Source organism: Montipora foliosa, unplaced genomic scaffold (genome assembly GCF_036669935.1).
Source record: "Montipora foliosa isolate CH-2021 unplaced genomic scaffold, ASM3666993v2 scaffold_410, whole genome shotgun sequence".
Lineage (NCBI taxonomy): Eukaryota > Metazoa > Cnidaria > Anthozoa > Scleractinia > Acroporidae > Montipora > Montipora foliosa.
The window spans coordinates 15,864-30,000 of NW_027179713.1; the positions used below are offsets into that span (position 1 = coordinate 15,864).

General features: G+C 38.3%; 1 protein-coding gene across 4 annotated transcripts in view; it reads right to left on the reverse strand.

Moving 5' to 3' along the window:
- LOC137988172 (ferric-chelate reductase 1-like) overlaps positions 1 to 14,137 on the reverse strand; it is a 95,813-nt gene that overhangs the window by 11,261 nt on the left and 70,415 nt on the right. For all 4 annotated transcript variants that reach the window (XM_068834224.1, XM_068834223.1, XM_068834222.1 and 1 more), the window contains 3 exons: positions 1,598 to 1,720; positions 908 to 1,023; positions 63 to 149 (listed from right to left, as the gene is read on the reverse strand). In XM_068834224.1, coding sequence (XP_068690325.1) covers positions 63 to 149; positions 908 to 1,023; positions 1,598 to 1,720 — 326 coding nt within the window. The remainder of the gene's footprint in view (positions 1 to 62; positions 150 to 907; positions 1,024 to 1,597; positions 1,721 to 14,137) is intronic.

Genomic DNA, 14,137 nt, shown 5'->3' on the forward strand with positions numbered 1-14,137 from the left:
GTGTGCTAAAAAAATTCTAGAAACAACACAGAGAAGACCAACAACAAAAAGGTAGACCTTACGTAACTCCAGCCACCCACATCAACAAAAACAAGGATGACAGAAATGATGGTCAACACCACTGTCAGGAGCATGAAAGATCTGTGAAACTAACCAAAAACAAACATATAAACATATAAAAGGTAGCAGGTGAAAGGAGTCCTGAGAAGGACTGTTGGGAGTGACTGATGTTTAAACAATCAGGGGCGGATGTCATCTTCAGAGGCAAGTGACAATTGGAAATTCAAACAAATGTAGTGATACTCCAGTCCTGCTCTGGTCTGCGTTGTGATTGGTAGTTGGAAACGTAATGTGATTGGTTGTGAATTTCCAACTTGACTCTGAAGATGACTTCAACTCAGGTTGTTTAAACGTCAGTCATTACCAAGAGTCCTTCTCAGGACTCCTCTCACCAGGACGATCAAATTCTATCAAGTTACGAAACTCCTGGGTTCAATAAGTTTTCAAGGTAGGCTACGACAGCACAAGCTGCTCTTGATCTGTATTATGCTGGTGACTTAAACAATTGAGTCTGTATCAAACACCTTACAGTAACCTTTCGACTGAAAACCCTGTACTGTATTGGACTTTACTTCAGTGCATGCTGTAAACTGTACAAGGTGACTGTAACTTTTGAGTGTGTGAATTAGATCCATGCATGTGAACATCAATATATGACAGATAAAGTATACTGAGCAGTTGTTTTCATGCTGCAAATATATGGTGGTTCTAGCAATTATGTCATTGTATTTCGCAAACATGTCTTGTGACGAAAACTTTTTGATCACCATCATTTCCTTACTGATCAGGCATCTCATTTTATTCCTTCTTCATGTCACAAAACAATTTCTTATTCCATTCTCCTTACTGTGAACCAAATCCTTGTTCCCAGCATTTCTTTGTCACCAAAAGCCACCTTCATGTAGCGAGCCATGAAAATTCCAAGGGAAGCGAATCCAATCCATGCAATGACCATCAGTACACCTGATTGAAGATCAAATGATAATCTGCATGAACTGTGTTAGGATTAGCAAAGGACGGCACGTTTATATGAAATATCTCGTTTCTTTTCGTTGTCACACTACAAATTATTCATAATTCAATAGTTAATAGGTGCTGGATGTGTGAAACGGAGGTTAAATATCTCTTCAAATGAGTCGAGCTATTAAAAGTGTTTGGAAAATACGTTGCTAAAAAGGTGCAAATTTCTTAACTGAAACATCTACCAAAATGAAATTTTGCAACCAAGAAAAACTAGGCATTGAGATTTGTATTATTTTCATATCATACAAAAACGGAATTAGATACTTTGTTTTGTTCATTCAAAATAATTTAGACCTCTGAATAGATGCAATATTGCATTTTTGACTGTTTTAGGATCACAGCTACAAAAACGTGATGTGATATTAACTCAATCGTCTCTCGTCATCACAATTGAATGACTGATGTTTTGTTGTTGGTCACGTAGGGTCATCCAAGTAATATAAACCAATGAAAAATGGCAAAATAGTGCGAGTGAACTATAACTATTTCGTGATTAAACTTAGGCCCTTCTTACCATGTGCACTTATCTTACTGGAGTCCTTTACATCGGCAGTAAGAGCACTGATTTTCCCAATGACAACCATTTGTGGACTTGTCCTTGTCCTTGTGTGTTTACCTATCGTGCTACCTCCGGATTCTTTCCACAAGAGAAAAACAAAGTCAAGATAAAAACCTAAGTACGGTACCACACTTCTCACACCAACCAAAGCATAAATATATGCTCTGTTAGTCATCTAAGGCCTGTATCTTTTTTCCCCTACTTATTTTCAAGTCACATTGCGAGCCAAAAGCCACAAAACACTAGATAAAACAGTAGGAGCAAGAAGTAAAGTTTAAAAAAATCTAGCTTTATCTAACACATAAGGACGTTTTCGTGTTCTTGTGACTCTGACTACATGGTTTATGAAACTAGTTAAACCTCCCAAGCAGTATTAAACAATCGCAGTACATTGTCGTTCTCTCACTGTACGTGTAACTGAGCTACATGACATGCATGATTTTTTTTGTTCATCATAAGTGATGAAGTTAGAATCGTAACAGAAGTTGGAAGCAAAATTTCCCGACTCTGATTAATATATAGATTTATCCAAGTCTACAAGAGGAGCGCCCTGGTTATTTATTCTTACTGCCTGTAGGGTTAGTGAAAATAAAAGGTTTCGAATTGTCCGCGTTTTAATGTTTCTGGTAGCTGCTTTAATAATTAAGTCATTTCTTTGCTTTCTTCTTTAGAAAACTTCATTGCCTAACTAGTGAATTCCACGGTAAATTTTACGCTAATAAACCGATATCGCATGAATCACAAGTGAAGTGAAATTTACTTTGGGATTCACCAGTTTGGCAGTGGATTTTTCTTTAACCGCATGAGTTTTAAAAGAAAACAAGAACACCCTCAGCGAGCGAATGGCCATTCCAGAGTCAACTGTCAATAGCTAGCGAATAGGAATCACGCTAAAATCAGAAGCCATGAAAACAAAATTGTCAGTTCAAGGTCAAAGAAGAGTTTTACTGATGACGATGTACTTTATTCCACTTTATCTCTGAAAACGAGATCATTCACATTTTGAAGTATTTCACTGAAACACGCCAGGTTGGCTTGGAACAAGAATCGGCAAAATACGGCAATGCAACCAAGACAGAACGAACTTCAAACAAGATCCGCTCTAACACTTAAATAACGTGTAGGTGCTTTAAACAAACTTCTGAAAACGCAAGCTACTGAAATTTCCCCCTAATTTTACGAGAACTCATTGCGATTACGTGTTTATAACATAAAGGCAAAATTTTCTTGTCACTGTCTAGACACATCGAAAACCAGTTGGGCAAACGGATTAAAGAGCAACTTGTACGATCGCATTTTAGAGCAAAACAAACAAACAAAACAACTCTTTCTTTACGTCCAAAAGAGTACAGATAATTGTTATTTAATTCCAGTTGACAATAAAAATTCGATTTTCATTACTGAACAAAGAAAAAATAAAATAACAAACGGTTTAGTGCCCAAGGTGAGAGTTTGTGGAGTAACTTCTTGCACTAAGTATGAGCTATTACTGGTATTCTGTTTTGTTGTTGTGGTTCTGTTTCACTCTTCTGTTTCGCTCTCCTTTCGTTTCTGTTCTAGTCATAGGTCCTCCAGGCATTATGTAACCTTATCAGAGCTTCTAAAGATATTGCAAAAATTGCAATACAGAGAAAAAAAGCAGCACTAAGCAAATTAAAAATAAACACTCAGCTTTATGTTTATATCCCTCCGATGCTTGACTTGAATAATTGGGTAGCCGCCAGTGTGGATCACAGCTATAATGATATGTCAAACTGGATTGAAACCAGCCAAAAATGCAGAAAGAAAACATTTTCCAAACCGTTTTCTACCTGAACACGAAAAGCGTTGACTTTGTAACAAATATAGTTGATGTAGTATGGCCATGTAGCCGCGTCAAGCCACAGAAAGCGCGCGAAAAATGAAGCCTCGCTTCTGCCTCGCTTATGTTTGGGTGAGTTAACCTGGGTTGAGCCTGCAATCCAATCGAAAACCAGTACCTGGTCAGCGGTGAACTTCAAAAAAACAGCTGACCTCGGTGAGCTCTACGCTTGAGCCTGCGATGTGGTCACGTCGTGATACTGGTCAGCAGATACCTTATTTTGACAGGTGTCAATTGATCAAAACATGGATGCCCAATATCAAAGATGTATGCTGTAAACTAGCATGATACTGGTCACATTGGCATGCATGGAGGGGTAGACGGACGGCCGTTCGGACGGTCGTGACGTCACGGCTATAATACCAAGATTTCTCGCATCTCTGGGTTACCATAATTTTTTAACTATGGTACTCGGCGCGCGCGGAGCTCCACTATTACTTAAGCCAAACAACAACAATAGACTCGATGAGCAAACACAATGAAACTGCACATCCTGTGGTACTCTGCTCGTAGTAAATTTAAATAGTTCTCTAGTTAGCAGGTTCAAATAACAGGTCAAATACCATATTCAAGTAAAAATTTGGGGCTACATTCACATTGACAAAATGATGACATGTGGTGTAACTATGATGTGACAGTAACCTGTACAATATGCCCACTGCATGCGGGTCATTATTTTAGCTTTTTGCCCAGCAGCTGTGCTTAATCCGGGGACTGCAGAGACAGAGGGGGCCTATAACTCTTTTCCTTAGCTTGATTTCTTTAGGTCTCCAGATAACAAAGATTATTATGCATTTTACCTCTTAAAAGTAAGATAATGCATTTACTCTTCCATTTGCCCTTCATAAAGTCAAATTTAAGGCTGAGTAAGGCTGTGTGGCACAAGATACCCTCACAGGCGCTCCTTGCGTTCCCACCAGAAACAGATGAGGGGAACTAGGGCAATTTGCGCGTGTGCTTGACGTTGCTAAACGAGTTCTGAACAAGTTGAAGTCATCCGTGTCAACTCAAGCCTTATTATAAAGTAAGTCCTACAAATACCTTTAAACTAAGAAGGAAAGCAATTTAGATAGTTTCATCACAAAATTGTCAAAGCTCACAGCAATGAATAAACCTCTAACGACTTTCTCTAATTTATTGCTACAACCTTGCACTATTTGTCAATGAAGGTAACGTTGGAGGAAATGCTATATGCATCCAAGGTTAGTGCTACACGATTTTTCGCATGGTTTACTCAAACATTTAATTATCATCATTTAAAAAAAAAATTATGCCCAGCAGTGCTGCCAGATGAGCTGCTAGAGAGTAAATTTAAACGATTAACAGTGAAAAAAATTGCAACGTCACCATCCCGCGTCTTCAAACAGTGGAGACGAACATTAGGCAGCAACTGATTGTGGAAAATTATTTCTCTTGATGAATGGGACAATCAGCATCTTTATTGAGATCGTGCATACTACATATACGATTTACACTGTATATCTGTAAGCGAAAATGTATTATGCTCAATTACATTAATGGCGGGCGAATTGTACTTGAAAATTAGTCTGTTGGCAAAGCTATTTTTAATTCTTTCGGTATGGATTACTGGCCACTGCGTCTGCGTCCCTCTAAAGTTGTATTTTCGTTGTTTTTTTTTTTCTTCGGCAGCAGGGATCAGAAAGGATGACCGACCTGGCTATTTAGATTCCTGTGTATTTGTTTATCACTTATCTCCAATAAATCATACATAGAGAATAAGGTTGAACAGTATCTCCTTTTGGGGCATCTAGAAAGAAATCTCTGTACCTTCGACAGATCAGATTGGCTGGCAGCGTATACAGAGAGACCAACAGAACTAAGGTTTTAAAAAGGCAGTCAATTTCTTTTTGGGAACAACCTCCTTTGCAAAGACCTCTGATTAAAAATAGGGATTTGTTAGCTTCTTTTAGTTTTTCAGAAAAGTGATACGAAAAAGTACTCTTTGATTCGAACGTAATACCTAGTATTTTTAACTTAGAGAACTCAGTAATGTTGCAGACTGGACTAAATTGGGTTTGTAGAGACTTTTTCGCAAATGTGAGTGATTTGCACTTGGACAGGTTGCAGCTCATACTATTACTTGCTGACCAGGACTTTAAGTGTTCAACAGAAAGTTGTGACGGATCTGGCTGATTTTTTCTTACAATCACTGCTATATTTGAGTCATCGGCAAACTTAATCAATGAGATGTCATCACTCTTGTCTGACTCCAGGTCGTCTGAGCCTTTATTTATGGAATCCATTTGCACGCCGAGCCTTGATAACCAACTCGTTGTTTCCTATCATTGAGGAAGGCGATATACCAGTTAAATAGACGAGGGTTTAAACCAGGCCATTTCTTGTTTTTCTGTGAGAATAGTGTTTCACGCTATCAAAAGCTACGGAAAAGTCCACATTGAATAGCCGGACCGCCTTGGTGTTAGGATCATCAAGGGCACAAAGGATGAAGTGTTGCAATAAGGGCATCTAAGGAGCATCTACTGTGGTTTAAAAATATATGACAAATCAATGGAGATTTACACAATAGTCTTGCTTGCTCAAGTTAACGTCAATATTTAGATCTGAAGTGGGTAGTCTAAACCTTCGATACTCTTATAGCAGAGCTCTACGCGCCGAATGCGCGCAAGCGGTGCATCATTGGTACGAAAATATGATAACCCATATATGAGTTTCTTTTCCCATGGTTATCATGGCTAGCGGTATTGCTCGTGCTCAATAATAATAATAATAATAATAATAATAATAACAACACAACATGGCGGCCGTTTACAGCGTACATCCTTGATATTGGACATCCATGTTATGGTAAATTGACACTTGTCAAAACAAGCTATCCACTGACCAGTATCACAAGACCGTACAAAACGGCCTGTCAATCAAGCCTATCCAAAACGATGATTCCGAATATTCTATTTCTGATCGGAAGTTTATTTGGCACTCTCATTTTTAAAGGAAAATGCAAGACTATGATGGTATCTGGTAACCTACTCAGTATGGCGGTACACTCGTGTTGCGAACTTCCTATGTTAGACTTTTTTTTTCCCACCTCTTCTTGTTTTAACTCAATCAGTTTTACATTGTTTTTCTTTATTTGATTGCTTTTCACTCTGGCAAAAAAATATCAAAACACTTCCATCTCGAAAATTCATTGTTTAAGCAAGGCCAGTAAGAATAAATAACCCGGGAGCTCTGTTTTTAGGCTTGGCTAAATCTACATATTGCTAGGGGTCTGCTCCTACCATAGGAAACTTAATATTTTAAGAGTGGTCTAAAGTACATGTCAGTTGTTAGCAAACCTTAGGAAATGCTAAACGTAGGCCTCACTAGACCTAAAAATGATGCTTAGGCGTATGGGGTAGCCAATTTGAAGTTTTTGGGTTACTTTAGTATAGGTAAGACAATGACCTGTATCGAGTGACCTGTGAAAAGTGGAATGTACTTTAGCCCTGCCCTAAAAGCACGAATATACAACAATGACAAGTAAAAACATGAAGTACCCATAATGCTGTAAATTACATCGCATAACAAAATCAGAAAAATTAGAAACTCGTTAGAGAAGAAAATCCCACTATCGAAAAAACGTTGTTAGTGAATTTCTAGCAGTAGAAATCTCTTTTAGAATCACGAGTCATGCAGGCGCAAAAGGAAAGTCCGGAAACAAAGCTCATCCTCCCGCCAATAAATAAAACATTTTGCTGCAAGAATACAGTAATTTAGTGCCTGCCCATTAGGTTATCCCCTTTTTTTTTCGTTTACCGTCGATTGCGTTTCCTGATATTGAGTCGGTCGGTCGGATTGAAAACAAAAACCAACCTAAAAAAAATCATAAGCATTCTCGGAATGGGAGGCCTGGTACCCCAGCATCATAGCTGTGAAGCCAGGAAAACAACAAGACGTGAACCCAAAATTAATATGGCGGAAAAGTTGGTGAATGTTGTTTCAAATTAAGACAGCGCGGGAAAAAGGATCAACCATTGAAACTGGCTTAAAAACGTTGTTACCTTTTTGTTTTTTTTTTTTGGAAAATGCCAGAAATCTGGGTCGGTCGGACTACGCTAAACGGAGAAAAAAAGGAGATGGCTATAGTGAACCTAACGTGGCAACCGTATAAGATTTTACCTGAATTGAACAATATCTGTTCACATGGTTTTTTTGTTTTGTTTTGTTTTGTTTTTTCAGAAGGAGGCAGTTTTATTGCAAGAGAATAAGAGGTGGTGTAATGTTTGCTTCTCGCTTTTGCAAAGGGTACAGCGATCGCCGTTTTTTATGCCATCTCGGTATAAGTTCGTTCGAGTGGGTAATATGTTCTGTATAATTCTGTGCTGAAACATTTGAAGCTTTACTCATGTTTACTTCTTTGTTGATTCTTTGGTGAGATCACTTTTAGAAAAGCCATGTCTAAAAATCCTATTTTCTGCTGGCGACTCACATGTTTTTTTAGGATTGTGGCATAAATAGCTCTTGTCGACAATGTTACGTGAGACGCATCTACATCTTGAATTCAGAGGGGCGGAATAGCATCGATTACACCACAGTATGTAGTAAAGGGCGTACTCATCTTAAACTTTGCATTAAATTCCGAAAAATTAAGGAATTTTTACGCTCGTTCAGCAGATCACTTACGTGAATGAAATTGCTAATGTACCAGTCTTTGTAGGACACAAGTTTTTTGTCGATCAAAATCTTACCGCTCCACAAGATTTCGGAATTATAATCAAGAGTATCGCTGTTAGACAAGTACTTGAACACTTGCCAGCAGATTAGGATTGTTTTGTAAAAAGGTCTAAGTCTATCTAAGTCTATCTAAGTTAAGGAGGTTAGTGTTGTTACTGCAGGCTAGTAAGAAGCCGAGATTGCCGTTTTGGCTGACTCAATGGTCCACGATTACTTTCCAGGAAGCAAACGTGTGTTCCTTAACTCCATAAATCCATGGAATTTTTAACGCTTTCTCCATAAAAAAAAGACCCACATTTTTAAGCCACCGTTGGTTCTTTCAGCAAAGAGCGGACTTTTTTTTATTTTGGCTGGTTTGCCGTGCCAAATGAAATTGAAGATAATGTTGTTTATTTGTTACGTGCATTGATCAGGAACAGAGAGCACAGAAGTGCTGTAGATAGGTTTTGAGAGACCGAGTGTTTATGTTAATTTTCCGTATAGTCTTATAGATGGTTTTTTTTTCTGCCATGTCTGAAAGGTTTGCTCCAATTCTCGTACTTTAGCACCGAAGTTGACTTGGTCATAGGAGAAATAGATTCCAAGCCACTTGAAACTAAACGGGGTTTCTTGGTTTTTCCTTCATTGCCCTAACCACATTGCCACATTTAAAAGGTGAAGTAATTGGGTGACAGATTCCTTGTCTTGCACAAAAATAGTGGTGTGGTCTGCCTACTGTACGATTTTTAAAACCTGTTTGCCAACTTCAACTCCTTTGATGGAGCCGTCACTCTTTAAAGATCTTGCAAAACGTTCAATACCAAGAACAAAAAGAATACCGGACAATGGGCATCCTTGTCCGACACAACGTTCTAGCGTGAAGAAAGTTGACTCGCCGTGATACTTGCCTGACGTAAAATGAGAAATTGATTTTATCAAACGTGAAAGATTTGGAATGTTGACGTTTCGAGCGTTAGCCCTTCGTCGGAGCGAATAGAGCAATTCTGGTTGTTGTAGGTTTATATGTGTGCGAAGGAGCTTTGCTATTGGTAGAAATATGGTAACATGAATTTGTGAATAGATTAATGGCATGAGAGGCGTTCATTGATTCCGTGGGGATAGAGTGTGCCCAGTTGAAAAATACATTTTTGTACGTCATTTGTGTGAAGACAGATGTCTAAGCTTGCTTGCCTGAGGTGGTTTGCTATTTTTTACAGCATATACGATACCAGCCATGATATAAGCCGCATTTGTCCTTCAGCATATACCATGCAAGCATTGTTTTGTTTTGATGTAATTTCGCTTTGACACAGCTACAGGAAGTAGCTACCCACCTGCCCTGCCAGTGAGCCTTATGTTTGAGTTGAATGTTTCTCTCTATCTGTATGAATGAGCCTCGATTCCAGAGGCAGCACTTTGAACGCAGCTACACACAACATCCGCCAAATCCATATCAATATACATTAGGTGACCTACATATGCAGCTTCAATCTGAATGCAAACACCACCACGGTACCGAGTCGCACTGCTGAAAGTTAAGAGTGACACGTTGGTAAACATGGGTGTGGAAAAAGTCACCCTATTGATCCTCATGGACCTTAGCACTGCCTTTGAAATGGCGGAAAACGAAATCTTGCTTGATTGGCTGAGGACATGGAAAGGCTCTTGAGCGGTTCTCCTTATATCTAAAAGATAGATCACAATGCACGTACACAAGTAAGCTGTTCGCTATCATCGGTAAAAACCATCCAATCATCCACTGTTATGCAAATGATTTCCAACTCCACCTGGTACTTAGTCCAAACATGCGGGCAATGCCAAGGCTGGCCTTAGCACAATGCACGATTGCATCAGCGACTTTAGTGACTGGATGATATGAGGTCGTCTGATGTTGAATGATGACAAGACTGATTTTTTGTTATTAGGCACTAGGCAGCAGTTGACATGCTAGTATCACAGTTGGGAATAAAAAATCAGAGCAAAACGACTCATGAGAAATCTAGGCTCCTGCTTTGATAACATCCTTAGTATTTCGGCTCACATTAGTAAATTACGTAGAGCAGTCTTGCACACGCCTTTATTACGTCACGAATTGATTACTGTAACAGCCTTTTGCACGGCTGGCCAGCCAAGCATCTAAATAAGTTAAAACAGGTGCCAAATGAAGCGTGAAGGCTTGTTTGCTGGGCTCCACACTACCACATTACACCACTTTTACGCCTCTCGTTAAACAGCACATACATTCTAAGATTTTACTTTTTGAATTTAATGCCATTCATGGCATCGTGCCAGTGTACATTAGCGAGCTTGTCTCAGTGAAAGAGCGAGGCGACTACGAACTTGAGGTCATCCATGGGAATATTCCTAGCTCCACTAATATTTAGAACTAAAGTTATATTACGTGATAGGTCCTTTCTAGTGACAGCACCAAACCTACGGAATGCAGTACTGATTGAGCTTGGTGCAAAGAAGGACATAAACCCTTTTGACCGTCACCTCAAGACACATCTTTTTAGAATTGCTTATACTTAGAACATTTTTCAACTCATAGCATTAGTTGCGGAGCTCCGCGCGCGCCAAAGGCGGAGCGGAGCGGCGGAGCGCCAAAGGCGGAGCACCATAGTTAAGAAATATGGTAACCCATCGATGAGAGAAATTTTGTTTTTTTAGCCATGACGTCATTGATCGTCCGTATGTACGTACGTCCACCCCTCCATGTATACCAATGTGACCAGTATCACGTAAACATATCACGGGCTCAAGTTTAGAGCTCATCCAGGAGGCAATACTCCAGTTGACACTCTAGCTAGTTAAAGCATACAGCTTTGATATTGGACATCAATGTTATGGTCAATTGACATCTGTCAAAACAAAGTACCCCCTGACCAGTATCACGTGTTCATATCACGGGCTCATGTTGGACCTTATCGAGGTCAGCTTTTTTTAAAAGTTGACCGCTGACCATGAACTGGTTGTTGATTGGATCGCATGCTCAAGGCAGGTGAGACACTCACACCTGAGCATAAACAAGGCTTAATTTTTCGAGCTCTTTCTGTGTCTCGATGCGGCTACACGGTGATGCTACGTCACCAAAAGCTATTGACAGTCGATGCTTTTCGTGTTCAGGTACGGTTTCGCTGGTTTTCAGGTTTGACATAATATAGCTGTGGTCAGGACACACTGGTGGTTACGTAGTTATCCAAGTCAAGCATTGGAGGGATATAAACATAAAGCTGAGTGTTTATTTTTAATTTGTTTCGTGACGCTTTTTCCTCTGAATTGCAATTTTTGTCATGAGTCTTATCTTAAGGACGGTGCCTACTATTGTTTTTGCGCATACGTTCTGCGCATCTCGAGATACTCGGATTTCCTATGGGTGGTGCTTATCAATACAGGGATATTTTTTGCGCGGCTCAAAACTTTGTGAAGAAGCGGAACTTAGCATATGCCCTTGGTGTCCAAAAAGAAAATTGGGGGTAACCACGCATTCTTCAGAGATAATTAAGCCTCAATTTGGAAAAGAACGCCATACATTGCTTTGTATTTTAAAGCTTTTATAAATATTGTTGATTATCTTCGAAAAATACGTGGTTACCCCCAATTTTTGACAATACCAAGCTAGCGTTAAACATAGGTAGATTTTTCCATCATTGCTAGTCTAAATAAATGCAAAGAAATATTTTTTAAATCTTCATCCAGATTATTCCAAACAGAGGGACCAGAGAAATGTCAATTAAGTTTACCGTAATTAGTTCTAACATGATCGATATAATAAGTTGGTTTTGATGCTAGCCTAGTGTTATAATTGTGTTTAGATGATATAGTGAAAAGAAGTTGTCAAAAGCCTTAGGTAGTAAACGATAATGTTACTGAAACATGAAGAGGGCAGTATGAATAGTCACAAAAATGTCTAAGCTTAGATAGAATGCCAATGCCCCTTGAAATTTTCTTACCAACTTCATGTGCGTGTTTTTTCCAATTTAAGTTAGAATCAATGATAAGATCAATAAGGTATTTGTCATATGCTGTTTGCTCCACAGGCCTGCCTGAAACTTTTAAGCAAATTGGTTGAGGAATTCTTTGTGGAGGGCAAAAGATTACAAAATTTGTTTTATCAATATTTAAAGACAACCTATTTAACTGGAGCCATGGATTAACTTTAACCAGTTCTTCATTTAATTTCAACTAAAGGGCATGTAAATTTTGATCCCGTAGAAAAATGTTGGTATCATCCACAAAGAGGTGGAAATCAAGTACATTGGAACATTTATGAAGATCATTTCCATATATCAAAAAAAAGAAAGGCCCCAGTACAGATCCCTGTGGCACCCCACATGAAATTTGTTTTAAATCGGAATCTATAGGGCCTAGTGAAACAAGTTGACTCCTACTAGACAAATAGGAGGAAAACCAAATCTATAAAAATATCACAGGAATAATTCTTACCGTCAATAGCTTTTTGAATTTTATCTACCATAAGAATAAGGGCATGAACTGTAGAATGATTCTAACGAAATCTAAACTGTTGGTCAAAGAAAACAGATGATTGTTCGAAATACTTAATTAATCTATTGTACATGAGTCGTTCAAGAATCTTATTAAATATATAGATAATAATGAGATAGGACGATGATTAGATACCTAAAGTGGTGATAACAGTGCCTGATGTGAATGAGCAATTAAAAAGAATTGCAAGGGGGTAAGAAATAAAGTTCTTTAAAACTTTTAAGAGAACAACTGGGATACTAAAGGGTCCAGTTGCTTTATAAGAATTTAAAGGACTTATAATATCTATAATTCCAACGTTGGTAACTGGTAACAGAAAAAACTTGAAATATGGGGATTATCGAGGTAAGCTTTATGTGTACGAGCCCCATAAATTGGAATTTCACCTGCTAACCTTGAGCCGATGGTTGCAAAATAATTATTAAATTCAGTTGCTATTAATTTAGGATCAGTAATCTCTTGATGATCTTTTATAAGTTTTCTTATACTCTTCCAAACATTTTTAACATTACTTTGGTTAGCTTTAAAATAGCTCTGGTAGTAAAGCTTTTTACTAAGTCGCAGTAAACCAGTTAAATTATTCCCGTAGATTTTGTATTTGTGATGAATGTATGTAGATTTAGTTCTCATAAAATGTCTGTACAGAGTGTTTTTATGGTTAATAGACTTTCGTAGTGCCTTAGTTATCCAGGGTTTGGAATTAAACTTAACCTCCCAACGGGAAAGTTTCCTTAGGGGAAGATGTTTATTCACAATTCCTGAGCACTTAGAAAAAAATACTTCAAAGAGCTGATTTACATTTTGAGTTTCACTGAAAACCCGTTCCCACTGGATTGATTTAAAGTCATTTAAACCAGATTCCTCATTCAAACTGGAAAAGTCTTGCCTAAAGATTTTATCTTTTGAGTCAGGTAAAAAATTTAATTCATTAATAATTAAGAAATTGGGTAAGTGATCAGTAAGATCGTAAATTAGATTGCCCCTAACAGTGTGGAAATCAAGGGAATTGAAGAAAATATTGTCAATCAAAGTGGCAGTGTGATTTGTTATTCTAGTTGGCTTAACAATATGAGGCTCAATTGAATTAAATGATCAAAATTAGCATTTAGACTTCTGATATTACAATTTAAAATTGAAAATAACCTAAGTAAAAGAGAGTTTTGAATATCAACAGAGCTGCTAAAGTCAGGAATAGAATAGTAATCAAAGTTCACCTTAGAAGGCATACTGCTGTCAGGATCAGATGCTGAAAGTTGAGGGATGTTATTTAGCTCTTAGATCACCTGAAGACATTGTAGACCCGATAAATCTTCATAGTTTGTGCCAGTCATTTAATAGTTAGTTCATACTTACACTTGCATCATTTAGACCAGCATTTGAAACTTGAGCATCTGTCGAGGATTCCTCAGATGAAGGGGGCTTTAGTTTTCCTTCCAATTTTGCTAGTTCTTTCG